Below are 19,164 nucleotides of genomic sequence, written 5' to 3' on the forward strand. Positions count from 1 at the left end.
AGATGTCTCGCCTTCAAGAAGATGACTCAGCAACATTTGATGGAAGGGCGCCTTGACCAAGGACGTGATCGGATGTGGTCGGGGACGGGACAGGTGTCGTCTGGTCCTATGTTTTGTGTTGTGTCTTAATGCTTAGAATATTATGTCTTGTAGAACCCTCCTATTTTCAAATAAATGTAGGAGCGACGGGGGAGATTGTTTAGAGCGTGTTGAGAGGCTGTAATCTGAACAATCTCCCATGCGCCCTCCTCATGAGTAAAATGACCAACGTCTTCATTCCTTTTGTGTTTATTCATTATAATGTTTGGTGAGATAAATCCAACAGACCCTTTCCAAAAAAATAGAATATCTTGGAAAAGTTCATTTATTTCCATAATTCCATTCAATAATTTAAAATTTCATCGATTATGGATTCAGGGCCCACAATTTAAACAATTTCTGGTATTTATTTGTTTATTTTTACATAATTTGGGCTTCCGGCTCATAAAACACACAAAATCAGGAATTCAAAGAATAAGAATACTATAAAGAAATTAACGTTTACTTGACAGTTTTTGTAGAAAAAAAAAGAAATAAAATAGGGTCACATTAAATCAGTCAAAAATACTTTCAAAACGGAATGTTACTCTTCAATACTTGGTTGGGAATTCCTTTCCTTTAATCACTGCCTCAATGCGTCGTGGCATTGAGGTAATCAGCCTGTGGCATTCCCTGAGAGTTATGCCCAAATTTCTTCGTCTTTGGATCAGGTGCCCCTCAATTTCCTCTTGATAATATATATAAGGCAGAAACTGGTTCGCGCATCTGCCTCACAGTTCTGAGGACCGGGGTTCAAGTCCCAGCCCCGCCTGTGTGGAGTTAGCATCTTGTCCCTGTGCCTGTGTGGGTTTTTTCCGGTTACTCCGGTTTCACATCACATCCCCAAAAACAGGCATGGTAGATTGATTGAGGACTCTAAATTACCCGTTGGTGTGATTGTGAGTGAAAATGGTTGTTTGTTTATATGTGCCCTGCAATTGGCTGGCAACCAGTTCAGGGTGTACCCCACCTCTCACCCGAAGATAGCTGGGATAGGCCCCAGAACGCCTGGGACCATAATGAGGATAAGTGGTACAGAAAATGGATGGATGGATGGATATATACAGTGGGTACAGAAAGTATTCAGACCCCCGTAATTTTTTCACTCTTTTTTATATTGCAGCCACTCCCTTCGGTATTTTAGCTGTGTGCTTAGGGTCATTGTCTTGTTTGAAGGTGAACCTTCAGCCCAGTCTGAGGTTCTGTGCACTCTGGAGAAGGTTTTCGTCCAGGTACTTGGCCGCATTAATCTTTTCTTCGATTGCAACCAGTCGTCCTGTCCCTGCTGCTAAAAAAACACACCCACAGCATGATGCCGCCACCACCATGCTTCACTGTTGGGACTGTATTGGACAGGTGATGAGCAGTGCCTGGTTTTCTCCACACATGGCACTTAGAATTAAGGCCAACAATTTCTATCTTGGTCTCATCAGACCAGAGAATCTTATTTCTCACCATCTTGGAGTCCTTCAGGTGTATTTTAGCAAACTCCATGTGGGCTTTCATGTGTCTTGCACTGAGGATAGGCTTCCGTCGAGCTACTCTCCCATAAAACCCCGACTGGTGGAGGGCTGCAGTGATGGTTCACGTTCTAGAACTGTCACCCATCTGCCGACTGCATCTCTGGAGCTCAGCCTCTTTGGATTCTTCTTTACCTCTCTCACCCAGGCTCTTCTCCCCCAATTGTTCAATTTGGCCGGACGGCCAGCTCTTGGAAGGGTTCTGGTCGTGCCAAACATCTTCATCTAAGGATTTTGGAGGCCACTGTACTCTTAGGAACCTTAAGTGCAGCAGATGTTTTTTAATAACCTTGGCCAGATCTGTGTCTTGCCACAATTCATTTTACCTCATTATTTTCATTTGCTCTGACATGCACTGTGAGCTATACGGTCTTATATAGACAGGTGTGTGGCTTTCCTAATCAAGTCCAATCAGTATATTCAAACACAGGTGGAATCCAATGAAGGTGTAGAACAGGGGTGGCCAACCCGCGGCTCGCGAGCCTCATGCGGCTCTTTAACTAGTTTCATGCGGCTCTTCAGGAGCTGTCACATGACATGCGTCAAAAATGAACTGAGAGTTTGTGTGTGTGAGACAGTGCACACAATGTTAACTGTTGAAAATTACTGATATTATCAAGTTGATGTGGTTATTTTCATTAGATCTGGCTGAGCAGAGGTCTGTGTATGCGTGCATACATGATTAAAAGATGATGTTCATGTGTACCCATGTGTATGATGTGGCTCTTTGCAGTAACACAGAAAATAAAGTGGCTCTTAGTCTCTGAATAGTTGGCCACCCCTGGTGTAGAACCATCTTAAGGATGATCAGAAGAAAGGGACAGCACCCGAGTTAAATATATGAGTGTCACAGCAAAGGGTCCAAATATTTACGGCTGTGTGATATTTCAGTTTTTATTTTTTAATATGCGAAAATTTCAACAATTCCGTTTTTTGTCCTCTCAATATGGGGTTCTGTGTGTACATTAATGAGGGAAAATGAACTTAAATGATTTTAACAAATGGCTGCAATATAACAAAGAGTGAAAAATGTAAGGGGGTCTGAAAACTTTCCGTACCCACTGTATGTGTATATATATATATATATATATATAAAAGACTGCCTGCAACCAGGTTGGCATTGCAAGTGAGAATCATACATCTACGCCTCAAATAGGAATGACGTCAGTAATGACGCCAGCGGATGATACAATGCAATGATATGAGAATGCTTAGCTTTCATCAGATTGTAGATGTCCCAGCTAAGGAAGGGTCACATGTCGGATACATTTATATTTTCAACCCAGTGGTACCTGCAGAACTTGACCTTTGCAGTGATGAATGCAATTGAGAGTGAAATATTCTGGGTGAATGAAATCTTCGGCAAGAGTTGGGCAGTCATGAAATAGCCAGTGCATGCTCCAGAGGGTATGATCGATTTTCCAGCCTGTAGCTTTTGCTCCATCACTAAATGAGTTATGCACAATGTGTACACCACATGAACCGACATTAAGAAGCCCTTTGTCCACTTTCTTATTCACCTCCTTTTGAGTCAGTTCAAAAACTTTCCACTTAACATGTGGTCCGACCATGGACAGTTGCAGGACATTATGCACCCCACTCTCAGACAGCATTTGGCTCAATTTTCAACTATATCGGCCACTGAAGAGTACCCCAATAGCTCGGAGCCCATGTATTTAGTTTTGACTTCTGGTCCATCCCACAATCTAATCTGAATGTTAATTTTATTCAACGGCAAATGCTTGCTGAGACTTTCATCAAGTAACACAATGTATGCAGTTTCTTGGGACACTTCTTTAAGTAGTAGCTTCTTAAAATACAGGGCAAGACCGTATGTGCACATTTTTTTTCTCACCACACGCAAACCTGCTCGCAATCTGGCTGTCATATTCATAGTAGGAGTTCATGATTTTTAATGACCACAAAACTTGGGCTCTTAGAACTGTTGTAGTTGGTACATCCTACTTTGTCTGCTTTGCTGCTGGAATTGCAGACCACGCAGCCATGGCCGTCTGTGGTCCTGTATGTAATGACATGTAATGCCATCACCTGAAAACTCCCTGATGGACTTTTTTTTGCAGTCTCTGGCAGCCGCCATATGCTTCTTCCCCTTTATGTGGCTTACCAGTTCCACTTCTGCAATGTTGGTTTCATCAAAAGATTTTGAGGAAAGCCGACTTTACACATCCTTTGTCAGGGTCTTTCTGTATCAAAAGTTGAAACCTCTCAATCGAAAGCCACTTGTTGTTAAAATGACACTTTCCTGGTATTTTGTTCTCAAATATTACATGTTGGAGAGTGTAGTTAAACGCTCCACTTGACGTTAATGTTCTGAACTGTCGCATTTCCTGTATAAAGGCGTTGCACTTCCATTTGAATCCCATGCTCCATCATTGTATTTGTTTTATGCATCATAAATATTATTCACACAAAATTTCCATGACTTTTTGCACAACTTCTCAAGAACCTGGAAAATCCATCCATCCATCCATTTTCTTTAACACTTATCCACATTAGGGTCACGGGCTGCTGGAGCCTATCCCAGCTATCTTCCGACGGGAGGCGGGGTAGACCCTGAACCGGAACCTGGAAAATGCATTTTCAATTTCCATGACATTTCAGAATCTGAATCAGATTCAGATTCAGAATCCCAATTAGAATCAGAATCCTCTTTATTGCCAAGTATGTCAAAAACACACAAGGAATTTTCATGTATCTGGGTTATTTCATCATATGGTGACTTTTGCCGCTGGCCTCTCCCAGCACAGTTTTGCAGGTTTATTGTAAGTTTTAAATGCATTGTGACACATTGCAAAGAAATTGGCTTGGACTGAGACGCTCAAAATGAAGTGACTCTACATGGATGTAAAATAAATGTGATCATTATTAATCTTAGTGAATCAGGCTCATAGTGTCCATGTCATGTCCAGGTCCAATCTGGCCCTTCACCTCGAACTGGTTTGCCTCAGGATACCCCGACAACCTACTATAGCTCCGATGATCATTCGGACACTGAAGTCTATCCACCCTCTTAAGGTTGTGATTCACCTGCTTATTCTTTCTGTTCAACATTTGTAAGAATGTACTGTACATGTGCAGGTCCGTCTTTGTACAATTTTAATCTAATATTGAGGGAAAAACCTACATCACAAAAACATGCATGATTTGTTATACACAGTGACCCATCAATGTTCTACATCAGAGCTTGTAACAATTTAAGACCTTCAATAGTAGAGTGAGTCCAGCCTAGTATTTCAGCTGTTAGAGTAACTATAGAGCAGTAATCCATGGGTTATAAAGCCAAAAGGGTTGGCATGCCCTATAATCTCAATGTTTGAGCTATTTTTTTGGGTCAGCTGCCATTCAAGATTTAAATAAAACACGCAGAGTCTATAATAAAGGCCCAGCCTTTCCCTTTCCCACATCTAAGGAGAATGTAAGAAGCTGTGTGCCCATAGAGAGGAGAAAGTACCAATTGCACTTAACCAAAATAGACATAACATCCAACCATTCTCAACACCGCTTATCCTGTTCAGGGTCGCGGGGCGCTGGAGCCTATCCCAGCTAACTTCGGGCAAAAGGCGGACTACACCCCGAACTGGTCGCCAGTCAGTCGCAGGGCACATATAGACATGAACAACCATTCACACTCACATTCACACCGTCACTGAGTGGGAACGGAACCCACGCTGCCCGCACCAAAGTCAGGCACTCGCCATCAGTGACTTTAGACACAACCTGTGAAAAGCTTGAAATGATAATTAAACACTGACATATACAGCTTCACAATGTTTCCCATCTGTCTACGGTAACTGGTTATTGATTGGGTCGCATTTGGGTAACTTTCATATAGGAGTTCTTCAAGTTACAAGCCCTGCAATTGGCCCAAAATGGCTGCTTTAAAGCCAGGGCCGACTTTCTGTTCAATTACACGCATGGACCAAGGCTGTGGAGTATTGGACGAAGCCAATGCCGGTCCTCCGGCGGTCAACAAGCCCACTAGCGGCTAACACGTACGAGCCTAGCCGCTAGTAGCTGGCCACTTCGCAGTGGAGTCGTCCAACTCGCCATAGACTCAGCACGACAATGAGAATTTATGGGAAAACTGATTGTGTTCTTTTTATTTTAGTTAAGTTGAAACGATAAGTTGATATAGTAATTATTATGACAGACCTACTGGGTACACATAATGGTTTTTGCTGACTACATTGCCAGGACTGTCAGTGTGAGGAACGGTGTAAATGGTTAACCGAGGAAATTGGCTGTTCACACCATGGGCTTATATCATTCTCTTAATTGCAATGTTCCAAGCTCCTTGCTCCTCAAAACATTGAACTTGACTGGGAAGTTGTTGGCACGCCACCATATTCAAGAACATCTCAATTGTCTTAAACGCGGATTGAGGAGCGAGGATCGAGCATCGAGGATCTTCCATTAGCTAGCTTAAATCGAGGGACGTCTGCGGACATATCATTGTTCTACGGTGGTGACGTATGAAAATAGGCATGTACCAGCTTGATTGTAAACGGAAGTAGAACTTGAATAGTTAATCTTCTGTTTTCATACATAAGTAACACATCAACACCTTTACATAGTTACGAGTCATTCAAAATATGCGCAGTGTGCGGGGGGAATTACAATAATGTTGCTGGTTAAGTTTTTCTCTGGGCATGTTTAATCATCCAAAAACTACCATAAATGAAAAAATTAAACGTTATTTCTGAATATTAACTCCATTACTAGCCATTTAAATCAATACACTATTTTGAGCAGGGGGGCACCAACGTCACAAATTGTTACGTTATATGAATCAGACTCATGTTTATTTGCCACGTATGTCAAAAAACACACAAGGAATTTGTCTCCGGTAGTTGGAGTCCCTCTAGTTGCGACAAAAACATATGGAGTTTTGGTGGTGCTTGTGCCTCGCCTTCCCCTCCCTCTCCCTTTCCCCAGCCACCACCACCCCCTCGCCTGCGCACTCATGATTTTTATGTCCTAAATGTATATCTCGGCGGCACGGTGGACAACTGGTTAGAGCGTCAGCCTCACAGTTCTGAGGAGCGGGGTTCAATCCCTGGCCCCGCCTGTGTGGAGTTTGCATGTTCTCCCCATGCCTGCGTGGGTTTTCTCCGGGTACTCCGGTTTCCTCCCACATCCCAAAAACATGCATGAATTGGAGACTCTAAATTGCCCGTAGGTGCAACCGAATGGTTGTTTGTTTGTATGTGTCCTGCGATTGGCTGGCAACCAGTTCAGGCTGTACCCCGCCTCCTGCCCGATGATAGCTGGGATAGGCTCCAGCACGTCAGCGACCCTAGTGAGGAGAAGCGGCTCAGAAAATGGATGGATGGATGTATATCTCGTAATAGTGGCTGTTTGTTGTCAGACTAGAGTGGCTTCAACTACCGGCGACAAATTCCTTCTGGGTCTTGTAACATACTGTACTTGGCCAATAAAGCTGATTCGGATTCCGAAGCGGAAGATGTTTTATACTGAAAAAAATTTAAATAAAATTTGAAGAAAAAACCCTTTAAAATGGGTCGATTTGACCTACACTGAAATAGGCGTGTTAAGACCTTATCACACTGCACTTTCTCAGTGTTGAAAGGCTGCCACCTCCAAGCATATTTGGACGTGGTGACTTAACAGTCTACAAGGAAGTCGGGAGGCTTTTCCCGCTGAGTGGACTGCAACTCGGCAATATGTATTTGTTCTTGTTGTTCACAGTCCCCTCCTTCAGCCGTCTCCTTAAAGGTCTTGGAAGGGGTTGTATCCCCCAGTAACCCTAGGAGCTAAGTTGTCTGGGGCTTTACCAGACAAAGTATGTCTAAAAGACCCCCTATGATGAGTAAATTGATGGAATCACATTTTCCCTTGCCCGGATGCGGGTCACCAGGGCCCTCTCTGGAGCCAGGACTGGAGGAGAGGCTCGAAGGTGAGGCCTGTACCCATGGCTGCACAGCCCAAAAGGGTAACATGGGTCCCTTTTCTATGGGCTCACCACCTGTCAGAGGGGCCATAGGGGTTGGGTGCAGTGTGAGCTGGGCGGTGGCCAAAGGCAGGGACCTTGGCGGTCCGATTCCCAGCTACAGAAGCTGGCTCTAGGGACGTGGAACATCACTTCTCTGGCAGGGAAGGAGCCCAAGCTGGTGTGTGAGGTCGAGAAGTTCCAACTAGACATAGTTGGGCTCGCCTCCACACACCTGGGCTCTGGTACCAGCCCCAGTGAGAGGCGCCGAGTAGGGAAGTGTATACTTATTTCCCTCCGGCTCGGTGCCTGTACATTGCTTGGGCGGCCGACCGGAGCTGTGGTTGTAAGGTGGTCGGTGCCTGTTGTGGCGGCAACCCCCAAACCTGTTGGTCGATACCAGTGGTGAGGGATGCCGTTAAGCTGAAAAAGGAGTCCTATCAGGCCTTTTTGGCCTGTGGGACTCCTGAGGCAGCTGATGGGTATCGGTTGGACAAGCGGAATGCAACTTTGGTGGTCGCTGAGGCAAAATCTCAGGCGTAGGAGGAGTTCGGCAAGGCCATGGAGAATGACTTCCGGACAGCTTCGAGGAAATTCTGGTCCACCATGCGGCGTCTTAGGAGGGGGAAGCAGTGTACCATCAACACTATGTATAGTAGGGATGGGGCGCTGCTGACCTCGACTCGGGACGTGGGTAGGGAGAATACTTCGAAGACCTCCTCAATTCTACCGACATGAGGAAGCAAAGTCTGTTATCTCTAAGGCGGTCTCTCCTATTCCTGGAGTTGACGTCACCGCGGTGGTTAAAAAGCTCCTCGAGGCTCTGGATGTTGTGGGGCTGTTCTGGTTAACACGCCTCTGTAACATCACTTGGACATCGGGGACAGTAACTCTGTATTGGCAGACTGGGGTGCTGGTCCCCCTTTTTAAGAAGGAGGACCAAAGGGTATCTTCCAACTACAGGGGATCACACTCCTCAGCCTCCCTGGTAAGGTCTATTCAGCGGTGCTGGAGAGGAGGCTCAGTCAGAAAGTCGAATCTCAGATTCAGGAAGAGCAGTGTGGTTTTCTTGCTGGCCGTGGAACAGGAGACGAGATCTACACCCTCGCCAGGGTCCTCGAGGGTGCATGGGAGTTCGCCCAACCACTCTACTTGTGTTTTGTGGACTTGGAGAAGGCGTTCGATCGTGTCGCTCGGGAAGTCCTGTGGGGGGTATTTCGGGAGTATGGCATACCGAACCCCCTTAAACGGGCTGTTCGGTCCCTGTACGACCAGTGTCAGAGTTTGGTCCACATTGCTGGCAGTAAGTCGGATTAGTTTCTGATGAAGGTTGGACTCTGCCAAGGCTGCCCTTTGTCACCGATTCTGTTCATAACTTTATGGACAGAATTTCAAGCCGCAGCCGAGGAGCAGAGGGAATCTGATTTGGTGGCCTCAGTATTGCATCTCTGGTTTTCCAGATGATCTGGTTCTGTTGGCTTCATCAAGCTGTGATCTCCAACTCTCACTGGAGCAGTTTGCAGCCGAGTGTGAAGCGGTTGGGATGAAAATCAACACCTCCAAATCTGAAACCATGGTCCTCAATCGGAAAAAGGTGGCGTGCCCTCTCCAGGTCGGGGATGAGATTCTGCCCCAAGTGGAGCAGTTCAAGTATCTTGGGGTCTTGTTCAAGAGTGAGGGAAGAGTGGAAGGAGAGATCGACAGGCGGATCGGTGCAGCGTCTGCAGTGATGCAGACATTGTATCGATCCGTTGTGGTAAAGAAGGAACTAAGCCGAAAGGCGAAGCTCTCGATTTACCGGTCAGCTACGTTCCTACCCTCACCTATGGTCACGAGCTGTGGGTCGTGACCGAAAGAACGAGATCCCGGATACAAGCGGCCAAAATGAGTTTCCTCCGCAGGGTGTCCGGGCTCTCCCTTAGAGATAGGGCGAGAAGCTCGGTCATCCGGGAGCATCTCAGAGTTCAGCCGTTGCTTCTTCACATCGAGAGGAGCCAGATGAGGTGGCTGGGGCATCTGATTCGGATGCCTCCCTGGTGAGGTGTTCCGGGCACGTCCCACCGGGAGGAGAACCCGGGGACGACCCAGGACACGCTGGAGAGACTACATCCTTCGGCTGGCCTCGGAACGCCTCGGGATCCCCCCGGAAGAGATGGATGGAGTGGCTGGGGAAAGGGAAGTCTGGGGGTCCCTGCTAAAGCTGCTGCCCCCGCGACCCGACCTCGGATAAGCGGTAGAAGATGGATGGATGGATGGATGGATGGATTCTAAATCAGTTCTGTATTGTTTTTAATTAATTTAATTTAAATTTATATACTTAATGAGGTAATTCAACTTACACTCTGACAAATGGCAGTTGTTTTCAGTACAAATGTCTTAATGAAGGAATATAATTTATAGTGAAAATGCAAAACACTTACAGGATTGCTGCTCCTTGGCTCGCCTGAATGTTTTGTGGGACTGGCACCAAATTGTGACGCCATCTTCCAGCAGCTTCAGAGTACGTGGCTTTTGCCAATGAGGTGATCTGACCTATACACAGGAATTATTAATCAGTTAGTTCTTATTTCTGTTTGGCCCAGCTACTTCTTACATACTTTATCCATCAATTTTTTTTTACTGCTTATCCTGTGATGGTGGTGTTGGAGAAAGAAAGAACCAAGGTCAGACAACCATTCAGTCACATTCACACCTACTGGGTCACAGCAAAGGGTCTGAATACTTATGGCTTCAATTAACCTACCATTAACCTACCATGCATGTTTTTGGGATGTGGGAGGAAACCGGAGTACCCGGAGAAAACCCACGCAGGCACGGGGAGAACATGCAAACTCCACACAGGCGGGGCCGGGATTTGAACCATGGTCCTCAGAACTGTGAGGCAGATGCGATAACCAGTCGTCCACCGTGCCACCCCTGGCAGTGGCAATTTAGGTTTTATATTATATATTGAACTGTGGCACAAGCCCAGAAAGTTATCCGGGAGAACCCATGCAAGCGTAAGAGGAAATATACTCGACACAAAAGCTGTTTTCATGGTGAATTCCAGATTAACTGGCGTAAGTGTAGAGCTGACATTTATTTGCCTGTGCCTTTCAGGCAGAACTTGGTGAAGTGCTCTTTTACAGTTGATGGATTTTGCCAAATAAATTTTATTAGATACGATGGAGACGACATGTGCCCTACGATTTGTTGGCGACCAGTTCAAGGTGTACCCCTCCTCTCTCCCGAAGATAGCTGGGATAGGCTCCAGCACGCCCGGGACCCGAGAGAGGATAAGCGGTACAGAAAATGGATGGATGGATATACATATACAGTATATATGTGTGTGGATGTGTATATATATTCAGTGGAGTATGTCTTTACTATTATTAATCAACATTAATTAATCACAAAGCCTCTAATTAATTAGATTTATTAAAATTGAGTCCAGCCCCCAAAGTTAATTTAATATAATTTGATTAATAATAGTAAAGACATACCCCACTGAATTTCCTTTTCAAAATCAATTAATTTGACTGATATGAGTATTTGAATTATTGGCAGTTGTTGTCTTTCAAAAGGTAAAAATTGTTTCTAAGAAAAGAAATTCTTAAGTAAGATTTTTCAGACTTTTAATGCCAAAATGTATTTACTGTTATGTGTCGCAAATTAAATTTCATGATTTACAACATGTTTTCGAAAGATGCTAATTACGTTTTTGGGTATACGAGGATTTTTCTCCTCTTGCTAATATGCCTTTTCCAGGAAAAATAAAACGGCTCTATTTTCGTAGACAGCAGATCTTGTGGCAAGGCTCAAGTGTTGGCGCATTCTAATTTTCGCGCAAGCGCAAGGCTTGCTGAGCATGTTTGCCAATTTGTCAGAGCAGTGTTCACCAAGCTGGGCATTTTAGCACAGCGAGGGTGTGTCCTTGGAGATGCCCCCGACGGAGTGACAATATGGTGGCACAAAGTCGGTCTCAACCGCGTCTAAATTTTGGGTGCAAGGTTTGGGCACTCTAACGAGATTTTGATTATTTCGATCAGGGCACAGGCAGACGAATACTGAGAGATTGGCGGACATATTTAAGTCGCCAGCGCACACCCAAAAGACACACACACCCAAAGTGGCGCAGCCCACCCACTCGGAGATCTGCCAGGCTGCGCTGATCTATGAAATTACTAACACCAGTCTAACCCACCCCTGGCGCACAGTTGCGCCGCCCACTCCGCTGGTTCAATGCCGGGCACGAAAATAGGGCCCTTAGTGTCATAAGAGTTCCGTCTATGTCACTCAAGCTGTCTTTACCATTGTCACCGGAGGTAGCCTAATTATGTGCAGTACTCATAATACAGTACTGTAACTGAAAAAATATCAAAGGCGTTGTCAACTAGTCAATGTCGACTTGGTGGTCATCACATTAGCGATGAAATCTGAAGTTGTGCAACCCCTAATACTGACCGTGTTCAATTCAATATACCTCATACCTTAACCATATTGGAACCCTTCAACATCCACTTGACATCTTCATCATCCTGCAATCCTACGAAGAAAAAAAACAGCAACATTTGTTAAGGAAAGGAAGCATGAATTATTTTTTAGCCACTTGGAATTGTTGTATTTATAATTTGTATGTACCTGTATATATTTTAAGGGTTACAAACATGATGCCCCAAAACGTAGTCCCCCCTGGAAAACTGTAATAAAATTTGTCACTGACAACAGTAAAGTATTTTTTGTCTGGCAACTTGATAGGATTGAAAGGCCTCACCACAATGTTTATTTGGGTGTCTTTCAAAGGTTTTGGACTAATTTTGATGTTTTTTCTTGTTAGAGAATTCAGTGATGACCTAAAACTAAATTTAAAAAAAAAAAATATCAACACGTTTTTTTTTATGGGCCAAAACACAATATTCCAACAATGCTCTGTGCCTAAGCAACAAAAGAGACCCACAGCATTATTTTCCCACCACCATGCTTCACCCCTGGGAGCAGTATTTTTTGGGTGGGAGACCTCACCATTCCTTCTTCAAACAAACGCAGCCTCCATTTGCCCAAACGGCTCAATTTTGGTCAAAAGGGACAATTCCCAAAAGTCAACCCTGTGTTTTTGATTTTCTTTGGAAAACTTGAGTCAGGCTTTGATGTGCTGCTGTTAGAGTACAGTAATGCTTTTTTTCTCAGATGATAACCTGTGATCCCCTCCTTGAGCCGTCACCTTATCGTGGTGGAGGGATTTGTGTGTCCCAATGATCCGAGGAGCTAAGTTGTCTGGGGCTTCACGCCCCTGGTAGGGTCACCCATGGCAAAGAGGTCCTCGGTGAGGGACCAGACAAAGCACAGCTCAAAGACCCCTTATGAAGAAGACAAATTATGGACTCAGGTTTCCCTTGCCCGGACGCGGGTCACCGGGGCCCCCCTCTGGAGCCAGGCCTGGAGGTGGGGCTCGAAGGAGAGCGCCTTCCCATGGTCTCACCACCTGTGGGAGGGGCCATAGGGGTCGGGTGCAGTGCGAGCTGGGCGGTGGCCGAAGGCGGGGACCTTGGCGATCCGATCCCCGGCTACAGAAACTGGCTCTAGGGATGTGGAATGTCACCTCTCTGGCAGGGAAGGAGCCCGAGCTGGTGTGTGAGGTCGAGAAGTTCCGACTAGATCAGACATGCCTAAAGTCCGGCCCCCGGGCCAAATCCGGCCCGTGTTCATATTTCCACTGGCCCGAAACCTCTGTCATAAAACCAATAATATGTGGCCCGGCAGTACAAAATACATGCACAATTTTATATTTCACCACAGGATGGCAGTAAACTTGTGGCTGAATTCTCGCGGGGCCGTTTTGCGTGTGATCTGTTTTTTGCCCATTTCTAAAATGGCAACCTGAAGTAAGAAAAGGAAAGTTGATAGCGAGGGCCGATGTTTCCAGGACAGATGGAAGTCTGAATATTGTTTCACTGAGTTTAGAAACAACTGCGTCTGCCTAATTTGCCAAGAGACTGTGGCTGTGTTCAAGGAGTTCAATATAAAGAGGCACTACCAGACGGAACATGCTAATTACGACAAGCTAACTGGGAACGAACGCAGTGAAACATTTAAGCAACTGGATGCTGGTTTAACGGCTCAGCAACACTTTTTCACAAGAGCCAATGAGTCGAATGAAAATGCAACAAAGGCAAGCGATGAGGTGGCAACGCTGATTGCCAAGCACTGCAAACCTTTTACTGAGGGTGAATTTATTAAAGACTGTGTGATGAAAATGGTGGAGAACATTTGTCCTGAGAAAAAGCAACAGTTCGCCAATGTCACGAAGGATCGAAGAAGTTTCTTCTGATATTAAGAGACAGTTAGACGCAAAAGGAGTGGAGTTTGAATTTTTTTTGTTAGCCTGTGACGAAAGCACGGATGCATCCAACAGCGCTGATTTTTTTTAGAGGAGTGGACAGTGAAATGAACGTCCGTGAAGAGCTAATTGACCTCCAGAGCCTTCAGGACCAAACAATAGGGAAATATTTATTTGCTTCTGTTTGTTCCGCTGTAGATGACATAAGATTATAGTGGAATAAAATCACGGGGATTATTACGGATGGCGCACCTGCCATGGTTGGCAAGCACAGTGGATTATCAACCCTAGTGTGTAACATAGAAAGCGAAGAACGAGGTAAAGCTATAAAACTCCATTGTATTATTCACCAACAAGTTCTATGTGCCAAACATCTGAAATATGATCACGTTATGAAACCGGTGATAAAGACTATTAATTATATTCACTCCAAAGCCCTGTGCCACCGCCAGTTTCTACAATTTCTACTGGATATCCACGATGAATACCGATATGTTGTGTATCACACTGATGTAAGATGGCTCAGTCGGGTGTCTGCACTGCAGTGTTTCTACTCACTCAAAGAGGAAATTGGACAATTCTTGGCAAAAAAGGGACAACCGATGCCAGAACTAACTGATCCTGTTTGGCTGTGTGATTTTGGATTTTTAGTTGACATCACCCGACATCTTAACACCCTGAACACGAGCCTTCAGGAGCAAAATGCATTGATAAGCCAACTGTATTCACATATTAAAGCCTTTCGGACAAAGCTACTACTTTTCCAAACCCAGCTGTCACAAACGCAGCCCAATACCACACATTTCCAATCTCTGCAAGAAATAATGACCTGTTTTCCAGCGCACATTATCAGTGCGCAAATGAGGAGGGATGCCGCAAACATCTCATCTTTGACTGAGGAGTTTCAACAGCGTTTCAGGGATTTTGCAACTATTGAAAAGGAGATCACGCTTTTTTCCTCTCCCGTTTCCGTGGATCTCAGTGACGTTCCAGCCCACCTGCAGCTGGAGCTCATTGAGCTGCAGTGTGACACAGAGTGTCGCAGCCGGTACCAACAACTCCCTCTTGTCAACTTTTACCAGCAGCTGGATAAAGACAGGTTCGAAGAGATTCGTACATTTGCTAAGAAAATGTTGAGCTTGTTTGGCTCGACATACTTGTGTGAGAAGACATTCTCAGTCATGAACATGAATAAGAACCGCGTGAGGACAAGACTAAGTGACTCCCACCTGCGTGACATCTTGCGCATTAAAACCACCGCTTTTAAGCCAGATCTGCCCCATTTACTGCAGTCGAGATCTCAGTATCACCCTTCCCATTAATGCAAACATGTTGTTTGTTGATTCTGATGAATAAAGTTTGAGTAAAATTACATAAAAATACTTTATTTTGCATTTCATACATTTTTATTTTAACCTTCATTTATCCAGGTCAGGCAGTTATCAGATCTACCTAGCAGCAGACAGCATAGTAAAACAAAGTAAAATAAAAATACATACAAAAAAGCATTCCCCTCGTCGGTAGCATGTAAAATTAATGCTGGCCCGCATGACAATTTTTTTACGTCAATGTGGCCCCTGAGCCAAAAGGTTTGGGCACCCCTGGACTAGATATAGTCGGACTCGCCTCCACACACAGCTTGGGCTTTGGTACCAGTCCTCTCGAGAGGGGTTGGACTCTCTTCCACTCTGGAGTTCCCCACGGTGAGAGGCGCCAAGCAGGTGTGGGTATACTTATTGCTCCCCGGCTCGGCGCCTGTACGTTGGGGTTCACCCCGGTGGACGAGAGGGTAGCCTCCCTCTGCCTTCGGGTGGGGGGACGGGTCCTGACTGTTGTTTGTGCCTATGCACCAAACAGCAGTTCAGAGTACTCACCCTTTATGGAGTCTTTGGAGGGGGTGCTGGAGAGCGCTCCCGCTGGGGACTCCATTGTTCTGCTGGGGGACAACGCTCACATGGGCAATGACAGTGAGACCTGGAAGGGCTTGATTGGGAGGAACGCCCCCCCCGATTAGAACCCTGTTATTGGACTGCTGTGCTCATCGCGGATTGTCCATAGGGAACACCATGTTCAAGCATAAGTGCACTTGGCACCAGGACACCCTAGGTCGCAGTTCGATGATCGACTTTGTGGTCGTGTCAACGGACTTGCAACCACATGTCTTGGACACTCGGGTGAAGAGAGGGACGGAGCTGTCAACTGATCACCAACTGGTGGTGAGTTGGCTCCGATGGTGGGGGAAGATGCCGGTCCGACGTGGCAGGCCCAAACGTATTGTGAGGGTCTGCTGGGAAGGTCTGGCGGAATCCCCTGTCAGAAGGAGTTTCAACTCCCACCTCCGACAGAACTTTTCTCATGTTACGGGGGAGGCGGGGGACATCGAGTCCAAGTTGACCATGTTCTGTGCCTTCATTGCTGAGGCGGCCAACCGGAGCTGTGGCCGTAAGGTGGTTGGTGCCTGTCGTGGCGGCAATCCCCGAACCCCTTGGTGGACACCAACAGTGAGGGATGCCGTCAAGCTAAAGAAGGAGTCGTATCGGGCCTTTTTGGCCTGTGGGACTCCTGAGGCAGCTGATGGGTACCAGCTAGCCAAGTGGAATGCAGCTTTGGTGGTCGCTGAAGCAAAAACACGGACATGGGAAGAGTTCGGTGAGGCCATGGAGAAAGACTTTCGGACGGCTTCGAGGAAATTCTGGTCCAGCATCCGGCGTCTCAGGAGGGGGAAGCAGTGCACCATCAACACTGTGTATAGTGGGGATGGGGCGCTGGTGACCTCGACTCAGGACGTTGTGAGCCAGGGCGGAGAATAATTCGAAGACCACCTCAATTCCACCAACACGCCTTCCTATGAGGGAGCAGAGTCTGGGTTCTCTGAGGCGGGCTCTCCTATCTCTAGGGTTGAGGTCACCGAGGTAGTTAAGAAGCTCATCGGTGGATGAGATTCGCCCGGTGTTCCTCAAGGCTGTGGATGTTGTAGGGGTGTCCTGGTTAACACGCTTCTGCAACATCACGTGGACATTGGGGACAGTGCCTCTGGATTGGCAGACTGAGATGGTGGTCCCCCTTTTTAAGAAGGGGGACTGGAGGGTGTGTTCCAACTACAGGGGATCACACTCCTCAGCCTCCCTGGTAAGGTCTATTCAGGGGTGCTGGAGAGGAGGGTCTGTCGGGAAGTTGAATCTCAGATTCAGGAAGAGCAGTGTGGTTTTCGTCCTGGCCGTGGAACAGTGGACCAGCTCTACACTCTTAGCAGGGTCCTCGAGGGTGCATGGGAGTTCGCCTAACCAGTCTACATGTGTTTTGTGGACTTGGAGAAGGCGTTCAACCGTGTCCCTCGAGGTGTCCTGTGGTGGGTGCTTTGGGAGTATGGGGTACCGAACCCCCTGATACGACTATACGACCGGAGTCAGAGTTTGGTCCGGATATACGGTAGTAAGTCGGACTCGTTTCCGGTGAGGGTTAGACTCCACCATGGCTGCCCTCTGTCACAGATTCTGTTCAGAACTTTTATGGACAGAATTTCTTGGCGCAGCCGAGGCGTAGAGGGGGTCCGGTTTGGTGGCCTCAGTATTGCATCTCTGCTTTTTGCAGAGGATGTGGTTCTGTTGGTTTCATCAAGCCGTGACCTCCAACTCTCACTGGAGCAGTTCGCAGCTGAGTGTGAAGCGGCTGGAATGAGAATCAGCACCTCCAAATCTGAGACCATGGTCCTCAGTCGGAAAACGGTGGCATGCCCTCTCCAGGTCGGAGATGAGATCCTGCCCCAAGTGGAGGAGTTGAAGTATCTTGGGGTCTTGTTCACGAGTGAGGGAAGAATGGAACGAGAGCTCGACAGGCAGATCGGTGCAGCGTCTGCAGTGATGCGGACTTTGTATCGATCCGTTGTGGTAAAGAAGGAGCTTAGCCGGAAGGCGAAGCTCTCGATTTACCGGTCGATCTACGTTCCTACCCTCACCTATGATCACGAGCTGTGGGTCGTGATTGAAAGAACAACATCCCGGATACAAGCGGCCGAAATGAGTTTCCTCAGCAGGGTGTCCGGGCTCTCCCTTAGAGATAGAGTGAGAAGCTCGGTCATCCGGGAGGATCTCAGAGTAGAGCCGCTGCTCCTCGACATCGAGAGGAGCTAGATGAGGTGGCTGGGGCATCTGATTCGGATGCCTCTCGGACGCCTCCCTGGTGAGGTGTTCCGGGCATGTCCCACTGGGAGGAGAAAACTTGTCACATTACGGCATTCCTTTCCACACCCCGAATGGTCGCCAATTGCAGGGCATGTCCAACCCCAATTCCAATTAAGTTGGGACGTTGTGTTAAACATAAATAAAAACGATTTGCAAATCATGTTCAGCCTATATTTAATTGAATACACTACAAAGACAAGATATTTAATGTTCAAACTGATAAACTTCATTGTTTTTAGCAAATAATCATTAATTTGGAATTTTATGGCTGCACCATGTTCCAAAAAAGCTGGGACAGGGTCATGTTAACCACTGTGTTACATCACCTTTTCTTTTAACAACATTCAATAAACGTTTGGGAACTAAGGACACGAATTGTTGAAGTTTTGTAGGTGCAATTCTTTCCCATTCTTGCTTGATGTGCAGCTTCAGCTGTTCAACAGTCCGGGGTCTCCGTTGTCGTATTTTACGCTTCATAATGCGCCACACATTTTCAATGGGAGACACGTCTGGACTGCAGGCAGGCCAGTGTAGTAGCCTTCTTTTACTACAAAGCCATGCTTTTACCACAAAGCCATGCTGTAGTAACACGTGCACAATGTGGTTTGGCATTGTCTTGCTGAAATAAGCAGGGGTCGTCCATGAAAAAGACATTGCTTGGATGGCAGCATATGTTTCTCCAAAACCTGTATGTACCTTTCAGCATTAATGGTGCCTTCACAGATGTGTAGGTTAACCATGCCATTGGCACTAGCACAGGCCCATACCATCACACATGCTGGATTTTGAACTTTGCGTCCATAACAGTCCGGATGGTTCTTTTCCTCTTTGGCCTGGAGGACACAACGTCTACAATTTCCAAAAACAATTTGAAATGTGGACTCGTCAGACAATAGAACCCTTTTCCACTTTGCATCAGTCCAACTTAGATGAGCTCGGGCCCAGAGAAGCCGTCTGCGTTTCTGGATGTTGTTGATAAATGGCTTTTGCTTTGCATAGTAGAGCTTCAAGTTGCACTTACAGATGTAGCGCCGAACTCTATTTACTGACATTGGTTTGCGACCATAAAATTCGAAGTAAATGATTATTTGCTAAAAA

At 46.3% G+C, this 19,164-nt stretch overlaps 1 protein-coding gene across 1 annotated transcript in view; it reads right to left on the reverse strand.

Moving 5' to 3' along the window:
* LOC133417772 (1-phosphatidylinositol 4,5-bisphosphate phosphodiesterase delta-3-A-like) overlaps positions 1–19,164 on the reverse strand; it is a 93,424-nt gene that overhangs the window by 71,473 nt on the left and 2,787 nt on the right. Inside the window, exons 2-3 of the mRNA XM_061705872.1 lie at positions 12,039–12,094; positions 9,990–10,101 (exon numbers count right to left, since the gene is read on the reverse strand). Coding sequence (XP_061561856.1) covers positions 9,990–10,101; positions 12,039–12,094 — 168 coding nt within the window. The remainder of the gene's footprint in view (positions 1–9,989; positions 10,102–12,038; positions 12,095–19,164) is intronic.

Source organism: Phycodurus eques, chromosome 19 (assembly GCF_024500275.1).
Source record: "Phycodurus eques isolate BA_2022a chromosome 19, UOR_Pequ_1.1, whole genome shotgun sequence".
In the NCBI taxonomy this organism is placed as follows: Eukaryota; Metazoa; Chordata; class Actinopteri; order Syngnathiformes; family Syngnathidae; genus Phycodurus; species Phycodurus eques.